The 26,159-nt window shown below is 38.8% G+C and overlaps 1 protein-coding gene and 1 long non-coding RNA gene across 2 annotated transcripts; one reads left to right on the top strand and one right to left on the bottom strand.

Annotated features, from left to right (window-relative positions):
• Nucleotides 1-10,978: 10,978 nt before the first annotated feature.
• LOC120435154 lies at nt 10,979-14,399 on the top strand. Its single transcript, XM_039604170.1, has 6 exons — nt 10,979-11,035; nt 11,985-12,344; nt 12,654-12,758; nt 13,311-13,409; nt 14,158-14,195; nt 14,276-14,399. Exons 1-6 carry the CDS (start codon nt 10,996-10,998, stop codon nt 14,393-14,395), a joined length of 762 nt encoding a protein of 253 aa, XP_039460104.1. The 5' UTR covers nt 10,979-10,995; the 3' UTR covers nt 14,396-14,399.
• Nucleotides 14,400-18,615: 4,216 nt separating this feature from the next.
• Nucleotides 18,616-19,210, bottom strand: LOC120435104. Its single transcript, XR_005609519.1, has 3 exons — nt 19,102-19,210; nt 18,848-19,015; nt 18,616-18,757 (listed from the first exon to the last, which is right to left on the bottom strand). It is a non-coding gene; the product is annotated as an uncharacterized LOC120435104 (long non-coding RNA).
• Nucleotides 19,211-26,159: the final 6,949 nt, after the last annotated feature.

Here is a 26,159-nt window from a genome sequence, read left to right as displayed (position 1 = left end):
TCACTTCCTCTAATCATGTTTGTAAAAGTTTGAAGGTATTTAAAATTAATCTGTGCTTTATAAGATATAAGAACAATTGCATACAGAGGTTTGAAAAAAGGAAGTGACAGTATTTAAGGTAGTTAAAGAAAATGGTTCTTAGAAAAGTTAAATTTGGCTCAAACTTTAAATGACGCCACTATGATGCTTTTCCTGTGGAGTTATTTCTATAACAATGACTCAAATCATTAAAGTAACCTTCTCATGAATCTACAAGTTGAGCCTTGTTTTTTCTGCAGAGGTGATTAAGATTTGATCAGTGCATCAGCTCCTGAAACACATGAAGACATTTCTTAAGGGATTAAACTGGACTTTTCCTTATCATATGAATTCTACAGAGAGTTATTTTGGTGAATGATCTTTAACTCCCTCAGCATGTTATAGCTCATTATTATGTGAAGTCTGGTTTGCTGAGAAATCAAACAAAAGCTGTCTTTCAAAGAAAAATACGCTGCAGTATAGGAAAAACTGTACAAAGTACTGCTGAGGGTGAGATTAGAGTAAGAGAGTTTCATTACTAATCGAAGTAAGGAGTTCCTGGTTCGCAAGCGAAAAACGAGACGTCAGATGAAACCAGATTCTTAATATGACTGTATACCAAACTTTGATCTTCCTCATCTTCATCAGTGAGTACATCTTTGTAATATGTTATTTTTTATTTACTTACTAACATATTTAGAGTTGACCAGTAAGTTTGTGCACATTGTCAATCAATTTTAATTTAAGCTCCAATTTTAATAACAATAATAATAACAATACTACTACTAATAACAATAACAGCAATAATAATAATAATAACTTATATAATAAGTGTCTAGCACCTTTTAAAGCACAGCTCGAAATCACTTTATACTCAGGATAACACCATACATTAACATGAAGCACTATAAGAGCAAACCTCCACCATGGGAGCTCACTTTCATTTTCATTTACTTTAAGGAAATAATATATTTTGTATATATTCATTTTGCTTCCTTTGGTCTTTTTTAAATTAACACATTTTTGGGTTTTATTCATGTTGCTTTAGCTGAGATACTTCTGACCTCATAAAACAGGAAGCTCATTCAACCAAAAGAAGACTGGGTGGATTTTGCTTTTATTAGACTGCAGCTAGGAAAACCCCTTTGCAAATGACAAGTTCACTAAATTTAGAGGCTTCCTTATGTTCTAAAACAGCGGTCCCCAACCTTTTTTGGGCCATGGACCGGTTTAATGTCAAACAATATTTTCACTGACCTGCCTTTAAGGTATCGACAACATTGAGAGTAACAACATTGAGAGTAACATCCTCCTCTCTGCCCTTTAAAGCTCTCTGGTCACTATGGTAACAGTTAAATATTTCTTTCAAAATAAGACGCACAACTACAACACGGGAAAAGACCCAGGGAAAAGACCCAGGGAAACCAAGTTAACGAATCCTGAAAACCATAAATTTCATACCCAAGCCTCAGCTCTCGCGGCCCGGTGCCAAATGACTCTCACACCGGTACTGGTCCTTAGCCTGGGGGTTGGGGACCACTGGTCTAAAACATGTTATTTTATTTTATCAGAACAGCTTGGAAAGAAAAGTGTCTGGATATCTTTAAGTTACTTGAAGATGTTTCTCCTCTCATCCGAGAAGCTTCTTCAGTTCTAATGTCAAATGGTGGAGAGTCCCAGATTTAAGCCCTGTAGTACTATCCCCCCAAGAGGGACAAAATACCACCTAATTACCTAATCACACAAGTCAAGGTGTGAAAATGGGTTTAAGTCGCAGTCAGCCAAAGTTTTGGGTGAACTCACTGTAAAAACTAGCCCCACCCTATCATGCGATTTCCTGAGGTCAAAAGGTCCAGGATGTGAGTGGGCGTTAAGGCGTCTGGGAAAGGATCTCAAAATTGGATTATAGATGGCAGACAGTTGGTGTCGTAAACCACCGCCTCTGTTCAAAGATGGTCATTCACAGTGGACATAGATGGTCTCTTTCAAACCATCTGTCCTCTCTGTCCAAAATGTGAACATTGGTGTCCTCAAAAGAGTGACCTTTGTCCTTTAGATGCAGATGGGCCACTGAGTCTTGTGCCGTGGAGGTGGCTCTTCTATGTTGTCCCATGCGTTCATGAAGTGGCTGTTTGGTCTCTCCAATGTAGAGGTCTGAGCATTCCTCGCTCCACTGTACAGCATATACTACGTTGTTAAGTTCGTGGTTAGGAGTTCTGTCTTTGGGATGAACCAGTTTTTGTCTGAGAGTGTTGCTGGGTCTGAAATACACTGGGATGGAGAAGACTCTCCTGAGTTTTTCTGATAAACCTGCTACATAAGGGGATAACAATATTGTGTTTCTCTTTCTGATCCTCCCCAGTTGTTGTCTGATCTTTTTTTCGGTGCCTCTTTGTTGACTTGATGAAGGCCCAATTAGGATAACCACATGTTTTAAGAGCCTCCATTACATGTGTGTTTTCCTTCTTTTTCCCTTCAGGCTTAGATGGAACATTTTCTGCCCAGTGTTGTAGGGTCTTGATTACTCCAAGTTTGTGTTTCAGAGGGTGGTGGGAGTGATGACTCCATCTATGTCCACTGAGAACAACCATCTTTGAAAAGAGGTGGTAGTTTACGACACCAATTGTCTGCCAGCTATAGTCCAGTTTTGAGATCCCTTCCCAGACGCCTTAACGCCCACTCACATGATAGTGTGGGGCTAGGTTTCACAATGAGTTCATCCGAAACCTTGGCTGATTGTGACCTACACCCGTTTTCACACCTTGGCTCATGTGACTAGGTAGAGGATCATTAGGAGGTCCATTATCCCTCCTGGGGGGACACTCCCACAGGGTTTAAATCTGGGACTCTCCATCATTTGACCTTAGAACTGAAGAAGCTTCTCAGATGAAACGTCTTCAAGCTACTTAAAGTCCAGACACTTTTCTTTCCAAGCTCTTTAGACTACGATGACCTGGATGACTGAGAACCTTCACAGACTTATCAGAACAGTATTTCACCAATGTAACGGAGGAAAGGTGGGTGTTTCTTTGCACAGATATTAAAAAGAGAGAAACCCTCCTAAAACGGACAGAGCAGTGGGGCAGCCAAGGGAATGCAGAACAAATTTAAAAACTGTAAAGATTAAATGTAATAAATTATATTTTAACAGTAAAAAAATGTAAAATAGATTAAAACAGCCCTGGCCAGGGGAGAACACACCATAAACATCAATAACACAAGATTAAAAGTCCAGTGGCGATCGCCACGGTATAGAAGTCACTAAAAATTTAAAAATCCAGTGAAGCGGTGCAGGAGGGAAACCCGGCGGCGTCCTCGTCTCCTTCGCGTTCTGCGCCCCGGTGCGCTAAAGGAAGAAAGGCAGCGGCAGTCACTACTCTTTTCGGCAGCTATCATTCATTAACGGGGACAAGTCAAAAGACTTACCCCGAGTGGGCAGAGCTCTTAACTCTGCCCGCTGCTTCTTTGTAATCGCCAATCGGCACCGGCCCGCCTCTAGTTTCCGCAGACGCGAAATCTGGCCTCCAGTTACTGAAGCAGTCGGACACCTCGCCCTGCGTCCTTGCGTATCGGCGCTGTATCCTCCTGGCTCGCTTCACGCCAAGCTCTCCCAGCCTCGCACTGACGCCAACTCCGGCGCCCCCGCCGCTTGCGGCCGTCAGCTGCCACTTCTAGACCGCCATCACTGCTACTCTCTCTCTCAGGCCTTTCCGTTTGTCGGCTGGTAGGCCCTCTTATTAGCCTCCGGGAACCTCGCAGGTGTATATGGTTCATAATCAGGGAGGGGCGGAGTCTTTCCGGACAAGTCACCGATAAATACAATAAAACATGCAACAAAACTCATAAAAATAAAACACTGTACAATATTAAAGTAAAACACAGCAAAACATGCATCAAAAACTCACAGTAACTTGTCCATTTCCACCCCGTGACACCAACAACTTGTTGATAAAAACATTCGTGGATGCACTCTTCCACATCCATTGCCTTTTCTTACACAAAATGCAATCCACAGATGAAGAGCAATAAACTTTGGTCACATCGATACTTTTTCTATGGGCTGCAGGTTTTTTTTTTGGTTTTTTTTACAAGTCTTACACATTTTTAGTAGAAGATAATGTTGTATAGATTTCTGAATCTGAATAACCAAATCAAATTGTAAACCTGTAAACCTGAAGAAGGAATTAGCTTTGCACTGCTTTAACTTACAGGAAAATCTTAACTAATGATTTTTCAACAGCGCTGCAGGATGGAAACACTGGTTTTCCCATTCGTATGCCAACAGAAGGAGAGTCCATCACAATCAAATGCACATGTTCTTCTCCTGGACAAAAGAAACTGTTCTGTAAGAAAAATGGCGAAACAACTACTCTCTTTCAAACAACTAATGACATGGCTCAGAGGGGGAGATACAGCATTCACAACGATTTTCTTTATCTGAGCATCACACAGCTGAAAACCTCAGACTCAGGCATGTACAACTGCACTTTGAACGAATCGGAGAATCTGGAGTCATGCTGTAATTTTCAGATTGTTGTCACAGGTGAGTTTTGTCTAAAACATGCAGCTTGATCTCTCTGATCCTTTAAAGAAAGTTTAATCCACCTTCATTATTCTATATGGTAGTCTGAGCTTCAAGGATCTCTTTCCTTCCTATAATGTTATTCTGGCATTTTAAAGTTCTGTCTCGCTTTCTCATTGTCTTCCATTAGACTTGCCTAAGTTTAAAAAGGAGGCGTTGTGGGTTTTGGTGTTGCCCGTAGCTCTGTTTCTCGTTTGTAAAAAGAAGACAGAGATCTCTGATCGTAAGTTACCTTCCAACCTTATCTGTTTGATTAAGAATACAGTATCTCACAAAAGTGAGTACACCCCTTGCATTTTTGTAAATATTTTATTATATCTTTTCATGGGACAACATTGAAGACATGACACTTTGATACAGTGTTAAGTAGTCAGTGTACAGCTTGTATAACAGTGTAAATTTGATGTCACCTTAAAATACCTCAACATACAGCCATTAATGTCTAAACTGCTGGCAACAAAAGTGAGTACAGCCCTAAGTGAAAATGTCCAAACTGTGCCCAAAGTGTCAATATTTTGTGTGGCCACCATTATTTGCCAACACTGTCTTAACTATGTATGGAGTTCACTAGAGCTTCACAGGGTGCCACTGGCACCCTCTTCCACTCCTCCATGATGACATCATGGAGCAGGTGGATGTTAGAGACCATGGACCGGTACTGGGCCGCAAGAGTTGAGGCTCGGGTGTGAAATTTATGGTTTTCAGGGTTTTTATCGTTAACTCGGTTTCCCTGGGTCTTTCCCCTGTTGTAGTTGTGTGTCTAATTTTGAAAGAAATATTTATGTGTTACCATAGCGACCAGAGAGCATTAAGGGGCAGAGAGGAGGATGTTACTCTCAATGTTGTTGGCGCATTTCAGGATTTCATTTCATTTCATTTCTTTGCCATGATGTGCCATGTTAAACTTCCAGTGACCAATATCAGAGTGTGTGAGAGCAATAACACCAAATTCAACACACCTGTTCCCCATTTGCACCTGAGACCTTGTAACACTAATGAGTCACATGACACCAGGGAGGGAAAAGGGCTATTTGGGCACAATTTGGAAATTTTCATTTAGGGATGTACCCACTTTTGTTGCCAAGGTTTTAAGCAATAATGGCCATATGTTGAGTTATTTTGAGGTGGCATGAAATTTACACTGTTATACAAGCTGTACACTGACTACTTTACATTGTATCAAAGTGTCATATCTTCAGTGTTGTCCCATGAAAGGATATAACAAAATATTTACAAAAATGTAAGGGGTGTACTCACTTTTGTGAGATACTGTAACTCATTCAAATAGTTAGGTGGCCCAGTAGTGCAGTGGTCAGCACTGTCACCTCAAAGGAAGTGATGCTCTTTCTACTGTCCTCATGACTGTGAAGTTATAATTAACTGATGTTTTTGCTATAGGTCTGAACAGACGGAGAAACCCCGACCACAACACGACTGAGGCGAGCCATCTTCGTTGTTTCTTCTTCTTCTTCTTCTTCTTCTTCTTCTTAAGAGCCTTATTTCTGATTTGGTATCAAATCCCTACTTCATCTTTAATTAAAGTTGCAGTAATCAGATTTTTTTTAAATTAATGGTGTATCAGATAGCTTTGTGTTGTGTTGACATTTATGAATCTTTTAATACAATTTCAGTTTTTTTTGTTTGTTGTTGTGCCTTTTGAAACATGCTGGTAGTAGCTGTAAGGTGAAACTTGTGCTTTGAATGTGAAGATCTCCGTTTCCAGTGTGCATCGCACATATTTCAGGTTTCACTACTTGTTACAGACAAATCTGGGTCTTCCTTGCAAACTACAACAGCGGCAATATGTTATCGATCAAAGGAATCACAAATATTTCTTTTTAAATCAAAATTGATTGTATTGGCTCTGTGACTCAGTGAATGTTAATGGATACAAGAGTTTATGATTTTGGAACTGAGAAAGAAATGTCTCTGAGTTTGGATGCAGAGCTTTTAGCAGTCCTGTTGTGCCTGCCTGATGCCAGCAGCTAGGACTGATTATGGCTAGGGTGTGAAGGATCCTTTATGATGTTCCTGGCTCTACCGAGGAAGCAGGATGTGGTAATGTCATCCACTGTGGGTAGTGAGAAGCCAATGATATTTTCAGCAGATCGGATGTTGCCATGTAGGGTTTTTTTTTTTTGTCTGTGTGAGAAAAGCATGGGTCAATACCACCAGAGGTTTTGGGTGAAGCCACTGTGTGATGTTGCCTCAGCTTATCATGGGATTTATTGAGGTGATGCGAGATGTGAGTAGAGGTTGAGGTGCCTGGGAAGGGATCTCAAGACTGCATTGTAGGTGGCTGACAATTGATGTCGTAAGCCACCCCCTCTGTTTAATAATGAGGTCAGTGATGGACATAAATGGTCTCTTTCACTGCTCTTTCAAACCATCTGTCTTCTTGGACCAAAATGTGGACACTGGCATCCTTGAAAATCTGACCATTTGTCTTTAGATGCAGATGTACAGCTGAGTCTTGTCCTGTCGAGGTGGCTCTTCTTTGTTGTGCCATGCATTTATGAGCTGGCTGTTTGGTTTCTACAGGAAGTAAGGCAATAGGCTCGGTTTCGAGGAGCAGTGGTGTAGAGTGACATGGAAAAAAATGGGGATGGAGTCTAACTCTCTATGTCTAGTTAGCTAAGTATTTTACCAACATGCAGATGATGGTGGTGATGCCTGGGTGCATCGTGCTGGTGAAAAGGTCTGGGAGGATGGTGGTGAATTCTGGAATTTTCCTCAAGTGCTTAAAGCTAAGGCATGTCATCATTTTCTATTTTAATGTGTCACAGTTTTATAAAATCTGTATATTTCTCCCCTAGGTTACACTTTATGAGAATTGTTCTCCAGTCTCCACACCAGATGACCCGATCTATCAGAGCCTTGATCCAGCCAGCAGGGACCTGGATCAAATCTACTCTTCACTCACACAGATACAACAACACAAATGATACTGTCTAAATTTGAATATGGATTTTATACCATAAAGGTTGATTTTGCAACCAGAGAGACAAAAACTCATACCATGGATTGTGCCTTCAAACTCCTCCTTTTTCTTCCCTTTAAAGAAAAAAACTATAAAGATTTGAATGTGCCAGTGAGTTTCTTTTGGGTTTTCTCTTTTCTTGTAATGTACAAAATCCTCAGTTAACTTAAAAGCACCACCTGGTGGTGATGCAGCAGTACTCACAAATATTGTATTATATCCTTTCAAACTGAACTCTTACGTTTCAAAATGTTGATGAACAGCACTTTGTTTGTATGTCTTCAGTGACTCTGGCAACAACATAAACTGCATATTGGTAAGTTTAAGGACTTCAAAGTTTTAGAACACAATTAAAATTAAACTGAAATCAAATATAAAATACCATATTGTATTTGGGTCTATCATGAAATTTGAAATATCATATTTCCAGCATTAATACTGTAAAACAAAGCACCAAAAGAGAAATCTGAACTAGGATGAACCAAAGATTGGCAGGAAAACATGCTATACCCACCATGCTAACCAAGCCTACCTTGGATCTGAGCAAGAGACGGAAAACTGAAGCCATTCCGACTTAGACGTTGCCCAGATTAACAAGGTCCGGGTCAGGTGTTGAGGAATCGGGACACACCGATAAGAAGTGGGCTTCTGGAACAAGATGGCACACGTCGCCAATAGATGAGAAGAGGGCGCTGTTGGAATGCTACCATGCAAGTAACCCCAGCAGAAGGGGTTAAATGAAGAGGATGTGGGACCTATGGAATCTTCAATACCTAGCATCCAGTCTGACGGTCCAACTAGTAGCATTTTCATTTAGGGCTGTACTCACTTTTGTTGCCAGCGGTTTAGACATTAATGGCTGTATGTTGAGGTATTTTAAGGTGACATCAAAATTACACTGTTATACAAGCTGTACACCAAATACTTAACATTGTATCAAACTGTCATTTCTTCAGTGTTGTCCCATGAAAAGAAATAATAAAATACTTCCAAAAAATGCAAGGGGTGTACTCACTGTCAGATACTGTATTCTTAATCAAACAGATAGGGTAACTTACGATCAGAGATCTCTGTCTTCTTTTTACAAACGAGAAACAGAGCTACGGGCAACACCAAAACCCACAACGCCTCCTTTTTAAACTCAGGCAAGTTTAATGGAAAACAATGAGAAAGCGAGACAGAACTTTAAAATGCCAGAATAACATTATACAAAGGAAAGAGACCCTTGGAGCTAATTCTACCATGTAGAATAATGAAGGTGAATTAAACTTTCTTTAAAGATTCAGAGAGATCAAGCTACATTTTTTAGAAGAACACTCAATGTGTGAATGTTAGTTAGTAAATGTCTTGATGCATTCTCAATCATCCAGGAAAGTAAATCTCCAAAAGTTGAATCTGTTCATCTGGACGTAGCGTTTTGTGGGAGAAACGTTTCGTCACTCATCCAAGTGACTTCTTCAGTCTCGAGCCCCAAGTGTGATGGTAGAAGGAGCTTTGAGTGTGAGAGGAACTGACCTGCAAGATGGGATCACGGTGAAGCTTGAAACCTGGATCCTCTATAGCTGGTTACCAAGATTACTTGAAGTACCCTCTGAAGATCTACTAGATGTAGACTAGATGTAAATGTAGCACTACTTTATTCTCTCATCTGCATCCTCGGTGGTGTTTAATAGTTTGAGAGTAAGTAAAGAATAAATAACAAAATTAAAAATTAGTCTACATGCAAACTGGATGTAAGTTTAGCAAGTACAAACAAGTGCTCTGATTTATTATCATGTATTTGTGCTTAGAGAACAAACAAAATGTTTGGAACCAACAGGAAAAAATAAAGTTTCCTCTAAGACTATATATTTCTTACTGATAGTCGGGAAAGTGGTGGAAAATAGACACAATTGTCTACTAGCATCTATTGTCCAGCACATTTCCCCGATTAGACATTAGTGTCTATAATGTACACCTTGCTCCTAACAATTACTTCCCAAAGGAAACCTTTACAACCTCCTGCTGTCCACACAGAGACTGAGGGATCTTCCAGGAAAGGGGATTGTATTTTCCAGAGATCTAATCAGTCAGTACGTGATGATTTCATACCTGTTGATCTGTAATCTGGAACATAACCTGCTACACAGCATGTTAGGCACAGTTGAGACCAAATAAGCTTAATAAATCACTAATTACGCTTTCAAGGCCTAAAAGTAAGGAAAATTTTAAAGTGGAGAAGAACACTTTACAAAGCTGGCTCTGACTGGCAGCGAGGTGGTGCATGATGAGAACTCAACTTAAATGCCTTTCATTCATAGGCAAGTATGGAAGCTGGTGAACCCATCACAGGTAAGATCCCGCTGCACAACCTTGGGACAACCTAAGGCATGTTGTAACCACGAGTGCTTGACTTCAATGCCACTGTGTGTATTCACAATGTGTGACACTAAGGGTAAGATCTCCTTGCAGAACAAAGGCATATGCAATCATGAGTACTTACCTGCGACTGTTAGGCACAGTGTACAATCTAGTGTTCTTGCAAAAGAATGCACAAGACAAGATTTTGACTGTAATTCAGCTGAATAGCGTTTGGGGAAGTTGTTAAGATGGTTCCTAGTTTAGAGACTTCAGAAACTGCCCATGCTCATCTTAAACTTCATCTGCACAACTTGGCAGACTCTAAAATCATTCTAGTCTCTGTGTCTCAGTACTGTAGGTCATCTCTCTTGCGAAAGTTTAAACCGCCAACTCTTCTTCCTCGTTCATCTGTGTGTAACCTCGTTGACCTTCTCTGCCACCAAACCTACACACTTTTTCTAATGTGCCAACGTAGTTAACCTTTAGATTCAACTTAAGGTTTGTTCCAATGTCAAATGTCTGAGCGGTAAAAACCCTGTGTGAATAGTAAATTATCCTGGTTTTGTTACAAAAGACAATATCACTATTTGTGGTTAACGTCTCTCCTTCCGACATTTAGCAGTTTCTCTTCAATTTCCCCTTTACTTCCAAAATCCTGCATAAATCCGGCTCTCATTTCTGGATCCTTCAACAGTGACACACTTTTAACATTGCAATTTTGCACAAATATCAGCTGTAAAATCAGAACTGAAAGAAAACCAATGAGGAGCAATGACAGAACAAACATTGCAACAGCTGAAGCATGCACTGAAATGCACTTTCTGGTTTGTTTTACATTCAAAACAAAGTATTTAATTTTCGCCTGTAGTTAATGAAACCTGTTCATAAAATTGTGTGTGTGTGTGTGTGTGTGTGTGTGTGTGTGAGAGAGAGAGAGAGAGAGAGAGCAAGAGATGATAGATAGGAATGACATCATTAGGTGGACTAAATCATTCGTGCAAAACAGGAAGTGGAACGTTCCTTTTTTGTAAGTAAAGAAGGAAGAGAGGAAGCAGTTATTCATCAGAACGTCGATATGAAACTGTGTCACAGTTTGGTCTGTTTCCTCTTCCTTCGTGAGTAAATTCTCTTATTTAACTTATTTTCTCACTTTTATTTTCATTTTCTTTTTATGTGGTGTTAATGAGTTCATTTTGCAACTTGCTAAACAGTTTAAATGGTGTATTCTGTTTTGCTCGTTATTTTCATCTCTCTCTTACAAGTTATTGGTTTCTGTGGTTAAATATGTGGTTAACAGTTGGGAAAAGGTCAATTCCACACATAGCTCACCAACAGCACCATTTAACTGCATGAAAATATAAACTTATGGAGAAAATAAGTTCTTAGCACAAAAATATTTTTTATAGATATATTTTTAGTTTCACCATAGATCTCTCATTAGAAATTGGCCTTTTAATCATAGTTTCATCTTTGTTGAATTACCCAAATGTTTTTCTTTTTTAAAATTTCTTATTTAAAATATTTTTGATGCCTTTTCTGGTATAAAGAGTTAGAAGTGCAGACTGGTACTGTGTCAGCCTCACTGCTTCAGCAAATAAACAGGATATAAAAAAAATAATCTTAGAGAGTTGTTTCCTTGTTTGTTGAACTCATCTTCATTTAGATCTTATGAGGGATCAATCTATTATTTTTCTTTGTTTTAAAAAGCACAACATGAATGTGTTAACAGAAATCTTCTGATGTTTAGCAACACATCCACAACCTCCATTTCACATGCAAAGAAAGCAGAAGAAGATTTAATCAGAAACATATAAAAGTCCAGCTTTCAAGCTTTTTTTTTATACGTTTCTGAGTTTTCATCAGCCAATGGTTTGTGTTGATGTCAGGAAGAATCATGGAGTTTCATGTTTGCAAATTGAAAATCAATAAAAATGTAGTGAATTTAACTGAAGTTGAAAATGTTTGATCTGTTAGCTTAAATATTTTCTGGTCTTCAATTTAATTTATAAAAGTGTTTCAAATTATTTTGGGCATGTAGTAATTACTGATTGTTTGTATTTTCAGAAGCACTTCAGGATGGAAACGCTGATCTTGCTACTGCAGAAATTCCCATCCATGCAGAAAGGGAGGGAGGAAACATCACAGTTGGCTGTTTATTTTCTTTGTCTGGAAGCTTGAGGCTCTTCTGTAAGGAAAAATGTGAACAAGGAAAAATTCTCATTGAAACAACGGAGGACACAGCTCAACGAGGCAGATACAGCATTGAGTATAAAGAAGGAAGATTTCTCGAAACTAAGACAGTTATGTATGTGAGCATCACAAAGCTGGAAGTGTCTGACTCGGGAGTGTACAGGTGCTCTTTGGGCAGAGTGGGTGTAGATTTTTTTAATTCAAACTATGAATTTCAGATCTCTGTCAAAGAAGGTGAGTTTCTACTGAATGTCATGAAAATGTTTGTTCATACCTGTCCAAATACTTACTGACACCTTATTCAAATTACCTTTGTATATTATATCAACTGTACAAATGCAGTTATATCAGTTCTGCTGTGAAGCCCAAACTGTTACTTTCTTGGACTTTTTCACTAAAAGAATATTTATGAACCTCCAGTTTACCTGTCAGTCAACTAGCTGCATTATTCATTATTGATAGCTTGATAGCATTATTGATGAAGTGTTTCAACACTAAATTTAATTCTGAAACCTTTTTCAACATAAGCATTTGTCCCATCAGCCTCCACACCAACGATGAAGATGACACCACAGAGTTCAAACTCCACTGTTACATCATCCTCCACTGAAGCTTTCCAACACTTTCCCACACAACCTGCAAGTTCAGGTACATTTATATTTGCATGTATGTAGATGGGTCTATTTAAATTACACATGAGTTTATAAGAATGTGTCACATACCCACAAAGGAATAACTGTGTTAGAAGTAAAAAGACATTAAGTTGAAATAACGTACAAGTAGAAAAAGTGCAGTACTTCTAATCTTCTAATCTTTCTAGTTTTACAATTGTGAGTACAGCAGTTATAGCACACAAAAAGCCTCATATGAACTGTAGGTATTAATGAATACTTTAATTAAAATGAGGAAGCACAGCAGTAGATAATCATGCCTAAAACCGAAACAAATCTTATCCTTATAGTTTTCATCTTAAGGTGGACATGTATGAGGAACTATGCTTTAAGTAATATTAAATGAACATTTCTCTCTACCTAATGAGCTGTTGTATGTGTTGTTGCTGAATGAATAAGGAAAATACCTGCTTACTGTGAACACGCAAGCACATGAATTCATATAACACTGTGGCAAAATGAACTGGCCCACAGCCACATACTGTATTTAAACTAAATAAATTAAGTCTGTTCTGTTCAACTCCTGTAGATCTGCTGCTATACATGGGTCTGGTTGTGATTGTCCTGAGCGCCTTCTTATCAGCAGCTTTGCTGATTTTCTGCAAGAGGAGGGCAACTAAACCCAAAAGTGAGAGTACAAAAAATGAATTTTAAAGCATTTTTTAATATTTTTAAAGGACTTTATGGATGCATTATCCTGTTTTGGAGACTATCCCCAACCTAAAACCTAGTTTTTGCAGTAAAATCTAGAAATATACTTTATGGAGACTGTTTACAAAAATAACTTTCAGTGGGACAGATTTGTATGTACCAAGTGTTTAGTGTAAGACTAAAGAACACTTTTAAAAAGATACTATTCATCTATGAAGCTATAACTTTCTTTTAAATTGTGTACACAGAAGTCAAACCTGTCTTTCCACACACACACACACACACACACACACACACACACACACACACACACACACACACACACACACACACACACACACACACACAGTTTACTAAGGTGAGGCAAAGCCACCAATATACATCTGCACAGATGTTACATAGACTATTTTGCATCAATTAAATCAGGTGTGGCTTATCAGTCACACCAAATATACATTTAAAGTTCAATGTATTCTTCCCTGTATGTAACCAAAGCACCAGATGTTCATTTATAACTAAGAACAGTGACTGATTACAGCAGTAACTACTCGTAGTTACTATATAGTTAATAGTTACTAGTCATTTCGATATTTATGTCACTGACCTGACCTTATTTCAGTTCTTCAGATTTAGTTCCTCATATTTTACAGTGTTTGGCTCCTCAGGTTCTACATACTGCAAGGTTTCCTCATGCAAGATGTTTATGTTCTAAACTTTGTTTTCAGGACCTCCAGTGGAAAATATCTACTCCAGCATCATAGATGTAAGTTTTAGGAAGTATGAGACATGACTTTCATTATTGCTTAGTTTGTATCAGTCAGGTGGTTTCTTCTCCTCCTTCAGGACAGCCAGCTGTATGAAGAGATCAGAGAGGAGACATTTCCACCTCCTGTGGAAATGTCTTCAGTTTACACCACTGCCACATGTCCCCAGCCAGATGGAGTTGAAAGCTCAGATGACTAAAGCATTGCCACTTAGAACTTAAAACAGTGTAAGTGGCGTGATCTTTCAGTTCAGTTCTTTATAGTGAATCAGGTAAAAATGGGAATAGTCATTTCTCAGTTCTTAGACACAAAGATGAAAGTTGTGAAATAATTTTTCCCAATAAACTGTTGACGGTTAAAGATATAAAAGTTTCTTCTTTAATTGTAAACAGGGTGCACCAAGGTGGCACCGGCCACCACCTCAAAATTTGCTGGCCCTCCTGCCAAAACTGTCCTGTGATGGTAATAAGTTAAATAAACGTGAGCACAGGAGAGACAAAAACACCCTACAAATGAGTTGAAACATTAAATCGTTATTTAAAGCAAATTATCATAGATTTCAAAATCTTATTTGGTTTTCATATTTATCCATTTTCACTGATATCGACTTTAATAGCAGGAAATTAAGTTGACATATAATTCTTTTCTTTCTCCCATTTTTGCCATATTTTTCAAGTAACCTGTATTTGACAACAGCATAATAAAACTGGAAATTCTGTATTTGGTGGCCCCCATATGGCCAACCCTATGAAAGAATTGTGGAGCTGCCTGTAGAGGAGATAAGTGTACTGGAGAGGGAAAAGTCTTTTAAATTTGTATTTTACAATAAATTTGGATTCAAATTTATATTAAAAAAACTATTTTTAATTTATGGGATTAAGGATTTCAAAGATTGTTCAGATTTTATGTCAATAATATGTTGGACGGTTCAGGACTAAGTATAACATATATGTTGATACTGATATATATATATAAAAAGAATCAAGCTATTCAAACTTTTCTATATAAACACAGTAGAGTGATACCAACTTAACTTTCCCTTTTCTGTTAGTTGCTGTCCTTTTCTGATGGATCTCTGTCACCCAGGTAATTATGATACTCAGATTTGCTGGTAATGCACACACACTCTGGATCCAGTTTATTAGGTACATCTAATCATAACTATTTTTTTTTCATAAATGTTACACTGCTGTCTTTTAATCAGAGCAGTAATTGGACTGTTTTTGCAACTGTTGAGGAGCCAGTGGAATGAAATGAATCCAGTTGTGTAATGACTGATCCATGTCATCATCTTTTGCTTTATCTTATCATTACCGATCTGCGTTTCATGTATTCTGCCATTTCTTCTTAAATCTGTATTCTTTTCTTAGGTGCTCTCTAAGCGAAGTGCTCTGGCGTGTTCACACATGAAGATTTGACGTACCACAGCATCAATCCAGGGACCAGAACCAAACCTACACTCACAGAGATATCAAATCTAAATTACATATTGTCTGTGTGTGCTAGGTCATGCATGCTTTAAAACCACTCTAATGACATGATGAATGAGATGGATAGGAAAGATATACTAAGAACAAAAAGCTAAAAGGAAAAAATATGAGTTAAAATGGTTAAGTTGTTGTGATAACTACTCACAAATGAACCAACTAATATAAAATATAGTAATATAATTATTATTTGGGACTATGATGTTAAAAAAAGTTGAATAAAATCAAAGGAAAGGAAATGAACTTATAAACTTGTATTATAAACTTATAATTTATCTATGGACTTATAGGAAGGACCAAATAAAAAATATGTAACTAAATCCAGTCAAAAACAAAGGAAATAACATTTGTTTTATTCTAAAAGTAACTAAAAACACATTTGTCTGCATGTTAGTGCTCTATGTAACATTCACACTCCACTGACTGCATCAGGAGCAACTTACGGCTCAGTAACTTGCCCAAGGATACTTCAGCATGTAGTCAGCATGACTGAAGAAGCTGGGAATTGAACCACCAAACTCCCAATTATTAGATATTTGATTATTGATCTACATCCTGAGCTGCAAGCACCCAGATGCTTCCAGGCAGAAGAAGCTTAGTAAGAAACAAATGTCATCATGATTTATTTGTGTACATGGCACCACTAGAGGGTGCTCACTACCTTTTTTGAAATACCAGGTGATTTCAAATCCAATGTTTCCAATAGGTTAACAACCACCACACAACTTCTTTCTGTGTGGTTTGGACCATAGACCATCTGTGTGCTAGCTAAAGGTACAAAAATAATAACTTTACTCTTAAAGACAAACTATATCAGAAAAAAGACACACAGGTGGGAAGATGAGAGATTGTCAAAGGTAAGGAAAGCTCAGCAAGTGACATTTGATGCTCTGGAAATTTCATGTATTGTTCTGAATTAATTTAGATTCTTTTCAACTTGACCACATATGCTTTATATTAAGGTTTCTTTCAAACTGAGAAATGTCTTTGAAAACAACTTTAAAGATAATAATTCCATGATGTTCAGAGTTTATTGTGGAATATGTGCTAGTTGGGTTGGTTTGCAGAGGCGGGCTATGTTGTACTGGTGAATGACAGACTGTGATATCCACAATCACTGCCATGTTAGGTCCTGATAGCAGAAAGAGACATTATAAAAGGAAGACATGGCACTGAAAGAATTCTGAATTGGTATTTGTGGAAGATTTTTGTAACCATATAAATGGTTGTAGATACAATACAATTTTATTTATATAGCACGTTTAAACCCAGGGGGTACACCAAAGTGCTTCACAGTAAGGAATGACGGTAAATGATTACACTGAACAGTAAGTCATTAAAACAAGGTAAAATAGAGAAAATAGAGAAAACAATAAAGCATTAGTAAGTAGAGATAGGGAGAAATCATGATTATCCAGAGAAATGAGCAGGGATACAGCAATTAATGAGCGGTGAGAATTAGCGAGTCGGAAAAGCCAGGTTGAATAGGTAAGTTTTCAATCGCACTTTAAAAGATTGAATGGAGTCAGAGGCACGAATGGTAACAGGAAGACTATTCCAGAGGTTTGGTGCTACAGAGGCAAAAGCACGATCACCCCTAGTCTTCAGACGGTGCCTGGGCTGGGCCACAAGTAACTGACCAGAAGATCGTAAAGAACGGCTGGGAGTATAGAGAGTGAGGAGGTCGGTGAGATAGTCAGGGGGAAGGTTGTTTAGGCATTTGAAAGTAAGCAGCAGAACTTAAATCAATACGATGTATAACTTCATTGCTTGTGTGCATAGTCAGATTTGATTGGATATTCAATACATGCAATTTTTGATATTTAAATGAAAATTGATGTAGATAATGTATGAAAATAACAAATAAGTGCTCATATATATTTTAGTATGGGTGCTGAGTATCAGGACTTGCCTCTAGAAGGCGTCATTAATTTGAATTTCAGCCCATGATGTTACACTTGCCAAATTCCACATTTATTGTGGTTGTAAAGCAGCCAGAAAGAGTCATGTAACAGTGTTATATTACTTTAATTGGCTTAAATCCACAAAGAGCAGTAAACCTCAGAACAAAACAGGTCACAGGTCAGCTGACTATAGCATGTCCACAAAGAAAACAAATCTACTGTGATACAAAATAGTCCAGCCTAGAAATAATAAATGCATTAACTAGTTTTTTAGCATTACTCTGAGTCGCTATAATGCACAGATGCAAGAAAAACAGTCCAACATCTTTGTTTAATATACACACTGAAGGACATCGCCTGGTCAAAAATGAGTCCTCACTCGTCAATGTTTCATCACAGAGGAAGTATCTGGTTCTACTAGCTTTGTGTGAGCAAACTGTCAGTGCAGATGCTTGCAAAGCTGAAGGTATGATAATAGTATTTGTTTCTGTCCTGGACACAGTTTCTATTTCATCATTGTCTTCTTGTCCTTTTGTGCAATTAGAAAAATGAATGAAAGAAGGAAAGAAATAGTGTGTTCATATTTCCACTCCTGGAAAATTATAAACTGCTTCACCATTTCCCATCTCTCAGCACATGAACTTAAATCAGCTGACTGCCTCATAAGTGTGCAAGAAGAAAACAAAACGAAGGATTTGTTTGATGTTTTTTTCCTTTCTATCTGCCTGGTCTGATAACTGAAGATTTTATTTATATGAAAGTAATACAGTTGACTGGAATATTTAGTGTTGAGCAAATTTCTTTCATATTCTTTTACAAAGGAAGCAGGGTGCATGCCTAGATGTTTGATTTTATAGACCTGAATTCAAACATCTGGATGGGTGAGTGAATACTTTTGTAAATATGTTTTATTATTGTGGATGAAGCAAAACTCAGTGCTCTGCTGTGTGACCTAGGGAAGAACAGGGAAGAGATTGCTGCCCCCCCCCCCCCGCTGCCTCTACATCGTAGCTAAAAAATGGTAAAAGGTCTTTGTGCCCGGCTTATGTGAGTAAGAATGATCAAAATTTCACTACTTGGTAGTAGTAAAATATATTGTTTTTACAGTGAGAAATAATACAAACTCAATATGGGGATGCGGGAGCCTGCTGACAGAGTCACTGGAGCATTCTATGGGCAGTGGGAGAGAGAAGAGGTTATAATAAATGGGCAACAATGAGAGGAAGACCATTATGCAAAGAATAAAATTGGACAGCTTACTTGTCACACGTTTACTGAGGACTTGGACGGGGTGGAGCTAGTGGCTGAGGCAGGGCTGGTGTGGGTCAATGACAGTGTAGGCATGCAAAGGGAGTTGATTCGAGGAAGCACGGTAAGGGAAGATGGCGAGCATGGAAGAGGTCTTTAGGCTGTAGACGGCTGGATTGACTGTGAAGCAAGTTGGCATTGAATCCTATAAATACTTTGTTGCAGAATTTACACACAAAGAACGACTGACTCGTTACCGCTTGCACCTGAGAAAATACTCCAACACCGGACGTCTGCAACGCCGCTCCTTAAATAGCTGCCTGATGCTCCACAGGTGTGTCTGGGAGACCCAAGGCTAACAGCCCCACCTGCCTGCTTCAAAAAGGGAAGCGAGAATAAAAAAAAGATTAAAGGAAAGTTATGCCAACATCAGAGACATAGAAACATTTTCAACATCATCTGGATATTGTTTTATTGCTTTCTAGCAAAATAAAGGTTGTCTTCAGAAAATCATTTTATTGTCCTTAGCGTTAGAACAAGTTTTTTAGACAGTAGAAATGGAAATAAGTGTTTAGGTGTTATTACAGTTAGAGAAGGTGGTACTCTACACTGTGACAAAAGGCAATAAATGAATAACAATTGTGATTACATGAACTCCAAAAAGTGTACAATTGTGTGGCTTTCTGTGTGATGTGTGTGTGTGTGTTGGGGGGTGTATGGGTGTGATTTCTTTGAAGAATTGACTGTTAGATTTGTATTGTTGGATTGTCATTTATGCCTAGAAATATATATTTATATATGCTTAGAAGTATATAATCATTTGTAGATTGAAAGAATGTCTCATCCTCGGAGGTCTGTAACAACTCTGTGTAGCAAGAAGAGGGGGGTGCGTTCACTCCTCTCCAGAGTCTTCTGGCATAGATCACACACCTCTTGGGATCATGAGCAAGGTTGTATCTTCTCTTCTGATATATGGTATAGCAAACACACGTATATCTGGTTAAGTCTAAGTGCCTTTTGTTTAGATGAACTGCTGGACTCAGACCAGCAGGTTTAGGGAAGTTGTTTATGGGGTCACACTCTGACCACACACACACACACACACACATACTTACACAACGCACAGACAAGGTACTCTTTGTGTGTATGTATACGTCATATGTTAATGAACCTATGTATATTCATGTAACCTAAATAAAAGAGCAGTGTTACGGGGGAGCGGATGAGAGCAACTGAAGTCAAGTGGAAGGAACACACTTGGCTCGGGCCTCCCTCGTATACGTGTAACACAAAGAACTTTGCCTGCTTGGTGTCTAGGGATGGGTACCGGTGTCCGGTGCCATCATAAACGGTAGTAACCAGACCGAAAAGCAGCGCACATTTCGGTGCTTTATTTCGGTGCTTTTTTTTTTCCTGAGCCAATTCTAGCCAATCATTTTACGTTTCCGAGGATAGTAGGCGGGCCCAGGTACGTACGTTCTTTTAGAGCAGAGCTACAGATTAAAAATGCCCAAGGCGAAGCGATCAAAAGTCTGGCTGTACTTCACAGCAAAAGATGCAAACTCAGCAGCCTGCAACAAGTGCTTTAAGCTGATACTGTGATACTGTCAAAGGAGGTAACACCTCAAATCTGATAAAACACCTGGCGACGCATAGCGGGTTTTTTTAAAGCCGAGAAATGCGCCGTGTTTGATAGCTTGCTGCGAGACCTCACACCGTGCACATCTACTGCGGGTGTGGTGCCTGTTATCGTTAGCAACATCCCCCAAAAACCCGAAGAGTAGAGTCCTGGCCCCTAGCCCTGCCAGTGTAGCAGAAATGATGACGGATGATGATGGCAGCAGCAGCCGTTCTTCTCTGCGTGAGTAGCTTCATGTTGTTCATGTGTAATTAACGTTGAGTACGCTAACCACATTATTACATTAATGCATGTAAGGTGAACTAGCAAACACCGTCGTAGTTACATGCGGCTGTCTTCTTGTTTGATGGCAGATACTCCCTTCACCCTGGCCAAAAAGGCTAAAATGACCAAAGAAAAAGTGGAAAACAGTTAAACATGAGAGGTTTTTGGACAAAGTTTGTCTTTTTTTCCATTGTTTAAGCACTGCTTCCAGCCAAGAGTGAGACCATATATGCCCTATAGCTGCAGAAAAGGCTAACATTGTTATCTTTTTACAAAAAAAACAGCTGAACATGAGAGGTTTTTGGACCAATTTTGTGTTCTCCATTCTTTAAGCACCGGTTTGAGCACCGTTTAAGCACCGGCACCGTTTCAAACTTACCGGTTTGGCACCGGTATCGGATAAAACCTAAACGATACCCATCCCTATTGATGTCTAATGCTTTTTGCTGTTGTATTAAAATTCTCTCGTTCCAGCGGCGGGTCTGTGCTAGACAGACCCATCAGGGACCTCATCATAAAAGAGAAGTAACAAGTTTCTGATTTGCAAGTAAAGACTGAAGACCATTAAACCATCAGATTAACCTTCGGTATGAAAATCTGCCATGCTTTGGTGTCCTTCATCTTCCTTGGTGAGTAAATTCTCTCATTTTTTCTTTCTCTTCTTCTTAGTATTGTTTTTTTTTTGGTTTCTTTTTTATTTCTAGTTGATCACTAAGTTTGAGTTTTTTGTTGAGCAGTTGTACTAATAAACTGTTTCAACGTTTCCTTATTTTTATCAGTCTCTTTTATGTTCTGGGTTTCTGTGGTTAAACACAGTTGGAAATGAGTCACTTAAACATGCAGTTGATTAAAAATCCAAATGTATTCCTCAAATTGTAAACCTGTGTTATTAGGAACTGCTTTGGCACAGACAGGAAACCAAGGAAAGTAGCCCTAAAACTGAAAAATTTAGTTAAAACAATTAAATGTTATCATCATTTTCAAAGCTAACCAGGAAATTACTTTCTTGTTTGTTTAGCCTAACTCGACTGAACTTATTTTTTATCCATCCATCTTCTTCCGCTTATCCGGGGGCCGTGTCGCGGGGGCAGCAACCTGAGCAGAGAGACCCTGACCTCGTTCTCCCCAGCCACCTCCACCAGCGTGTCTGGGGGAACGCCCAGGCCAGACAAAAGATATAATCTCTCCAGTGTGTCCTGGGTCTGCCCCGGGGCCTACTTCCGGTGGGACATGCCTGGAACACCTCACTCAGGAGGCACCCTGGATGCACCCTTGTCGGATGCCCGAACCGGTACAGCATCACTGCAGCTGCAGCACTAATCCATCTGTTGATCTCCCGCTTCCGTCTCCCCTCACGTGTGAACAAGACCCCAAGATACTTAAACTCCACTTGGGGTAGGAAGTCATTCCTGACCAGGAGTAGGCACTAAACCCTTTTCCGGCTGAGGTCCATGACCTCAAATTTGGAGGTGCTAATTCTCATTCCCACAGCTTCACACTCAGCTGTGCAGCACTCCAGTGGGAGCTGGAGCCAATAGAACCACATCATCTGTGAAAAGCAGAGACGAGATTCTGAGACCACATGTGGAAGCCTTCTGCCAGTTGAATACACCTTGAAATTTTCCCCATAAAAATTATGAATAGAATCAATGACAAAGGTAAGCCCTGGCAGAGTCCAACACCCAGCAGAAATGAGTCTGACTTTTTGCCGGCTTTGCACAACAAGCTCTTGCAACGGTTGTAATAAGACCGACTGGCCCATGTGAATATCTGAAAATCTGAAAAAAAGCATTTTGCAGATTGAAAAAGGCTAACAAAAGAAAAATTTGAAACTACAGAAAGAGAGTAACTATTGATCTTTTCCATTAACTCTGCAGGATGCAGAAACTCACATCTATACAGAAATGGAAGGAGGAAACATCACAGCAAAATGCGAATTTTCTTTGTCTGGAAGAAGGAGGCTCTTCTGTAACGGAAAATGTGAAAATGATAATAATCTCATTGACACAAATGAGGATACAGTTCAGACTAGCAGATGTAGAATTAAATATATAAAAAAAATCTTGGTTTTCATCTGATATTCTGTATCTGAGCATCACACAACTGAAAAAGTCTGACTCGGGACAGTACAGGCGCTCTCTGCTGGAAACAATTTGGGCTTCAGATTCATACCATGAGTTTATGATTGTTGTCACATACGGTGAGTTTCGTATAGCCCTTTGAGGTCCACACCAAGAAAAAAGCAATGGAAAAATTTTTTGTTTGCATTTCTTATTGATTTGGGTGAGTAATAACCACAATCAATATTTTTTTTCAGTAGACCCTGTAGTTTTTAAAATATTGATCTCTGCGAAATGGTTGATTATGTCACTTAATGGTTAACGTTTGAAATGTCATGCAAATACAAGTACAGTAGATAATACAGTTGAAAAAAATCAAATAACGGGCCAAATTATAATTAAATTAATAACAAAAACTATCCAGGTATTTGGATACACACTATTTCGAGTAGCATGCCCGTGACCATTGCTGGTTTTCATTCCATCAAAGGAAAGTATTATATCAAACAACAAAATACATATTTTTTTTTATCTGCAAATGTGAAAAATGTGCAACAGCACAAAATACAGACATTCAGGCCACTTCCGATTGAATGCTACTGTGCAAAATCATTTTTGTTTAAAAAAATAAATAAAACAAAAACAGTGCAAATCAAGCACATCTGCTTGTGATTTTGGTCGTTGGGGTCTTAGGCTGTAGCGTTTATTCTGTGGTCATGGAGAGCTGAATCATGGTTGTCCAACTCTAGATGCTAGCTTGTTAACTTGGTTCAGACACAGCCAGGTGGAAACCCTTTGAGAGCCATCGGTTTCTGGTCCAGTAGGCCATCTCCTAAACTTGTAACTTGTAACTTGTCTTATACAGGTGTAATAGCATATCAGAAAGCTCAGTTCCTCCCAAATGCTAATTATAATAATTCTGGTGGAGAGTGCCAGCCCTTGTGGCTTCATATGAAACCATGACCTTAAACACACTGTGGTTGAAGGTGGATGGTACCATGAGTATCATGCCACAGGACCATGTGATTTTTAGCTATATAATTGTTTAGCGTCCATACAGTACTTGTTAAACGTGAAATTATAATTTTGACAATTTAATAATATTAATTTAACAGCTGCTGTAATTTGGTTAAAAGGTAATTACTTGTGATATTTATGATTTCCACATGTTACTCTTGTTTTTTTACAATATTTACTAATATTAACTCAGAAAGTTACAAAAATTACTTACTTCTTGCTGTTCTAACACTTAATGTGATTTATCTACCTTAGTTTCATCAAAAACATTCAAAATATTTTGTATGGTTTTTTGTTTCTGACTTCCTGGTTGGGAGAGGGATAAGAAGAGCCAACCGTTTACATTCACAGTGCCTTCTGGAGGATTTTTTGGCATTACGGATGTAAACCAATTGGTAGAAAAGACTCAATAAGGTAGGTCAATTTCAGTGAAAGCCTCAGTTAGCTATAGGGCCTGAAAATGTACTCTACCAATTGGTTGAGCAGAACTCTAAAGGGTTAAGAATTGTATTCATGTTTATAAATCTGTGAAGAAATCTTTGCTTCTCACTGCCAATCTTTTAAGTAGACTACATGTTAGGTTTAGACAAAAAAAAAACTTTCATTCTTAGGAAAGCACCACAAAACCTCAAATTGTTTGTCACATGCAGATTTGAACAGTATTGTTATGACTATTAGTAGTAGTGATATGACTCTGACTGTCATTCTTCACAGCTTCAGTGAGTTCAAAACTGAAATCCACCGTGCGACCTTTGCCAGCTTTTACATTTTTCTCATCGGCCTCCACAACAAAAATGACCATGACAACACCACCAGCAACAACAACAACAACAACGCCAACAATAAAAACAACACCAACATCACTACCACCAACACCTTCACCAACAACAACAACAACAACAACACAGAATGAATGGCATGAATGGCACATCTGTTGAAGAAGGATTTTTATTTTTTAGAGAAGAATAAGGGGAAAAAAAGGTCTAGAACTACATATATGAATATTTCTTTTTAAGTAAAATCCATAATAGGTCAAAGTATAGCAAGTAATAGATAGAAGTACTGAATTATCAGGGACCTATCAGAAAAACATCAGGTCAGATCCGTGTCAGCCTCCCCTGACACCAAACCCGGAACCTACTGCTCCACCCCTGTCCTGCAGCTGAGCTGCAAACCACAACCTGCCAAAGTAGCATTTTCTTTTCCAGTCATAATTCTTTCATTTCCTGAAATGTAGTTCTTTACTGGAACATAGACACATCAGATCTCAACGGAAAAAAAAAAATGCTGAATATCTATACTGTTGTGGATTGGGTAATGTGTTAGGAATAAAATGTTGCTACACCATTTCATGGAAATGAAACCCAGAAATAAAAAGCAAAAATGAATGAGTAAATAAAAAAAAAGAAATATTTGGCAGGTTAGTCCATTCTGCTGAAATTTCTTTGCAGCATTACAAATTGTAGCAGTTTTTATGGGCCCCATCGGCTCGTACACATACCTGCATGTCAGGGCGTGCTTTTAATGAGACAATGAATGGCTTCCTATAGAATGTCCTCCCAGATGTGGACCAAAGCATCCTGATATCTAATGGCAGACAGGGTGGTGTTATGGGTTTTCCTCCATGGATAGGCCTCCTCAGACCATCACTGACCCACCACCAAACAGGTCATTTCGAATGATGTTACAGGTACATGTTCATTCCTTCTTCAGACCCTTTTACATTTGTCACATGTGACCAGGGTGAACCCGCTCTCATAATTAGAAAGCACAGGAGGCTACTAATGGACGTTCCAATTTCAGTACTGTAAATGCTAATCAGGTTCCACAGAACACAGGGCCCACGAGAGGACCTTGAACCCTCAGGCCACCCTCGTGAAGTCCATTTCTGATTTTTTAATTAGAGACATTCACACCAGTGGCTGCTGGAGTTCATTTTTTAAGGCTCTGACATTGCTCATCCTGTTCCTCCATCAGCAGGATGGGTTAAGGAACTTCTGTGGCTCTGTCCAGCTCAGAAAATTGTAGTTGTCAAAGTGCTAACAGATCATCTGTAGAGGAATGGCTTATTTGAAGAGTTTCAGTCAGATTTCAGAGCTCATCACGGTACACAAACAGCTTTAGTGAAGTTCTTTCTGTGGCCTCTGACAGTGGACTCATCTCTGTCCTTGTCCTGCTAGATCTTAAGTGCAGCTTTCGAAACTGTTCACCATAATATTCTATTAGAACAATTGTTAAGGTGTTATAGGCGCTGTGCTGCAGTGGTTTGTGCCATATCTATCAAAGTCAAAGTCCAGCTTTATTGTCATCTCTGCTATATACAGAATAGTATATAGAAAGACGA

This window comes from Oreochromis aureus, linkage group 20, assembly GCF_013358895.1.
Source record: "Oreochromis aureus strain Israel breed Guangdong linkage group 20, ZZ_aureus, whole genome shotgun sequence".
In the NCBI taxonomy this organism is placed as follows: Eukaryota; Metazoa; Chordata; class Actinopteri; order Cichliformes; family Cichlidae; genus Oreochromis; species Oreochromis aureus.
This window is presented reverse-complemented; position numbering and strand designations above follow the sequence as displayed.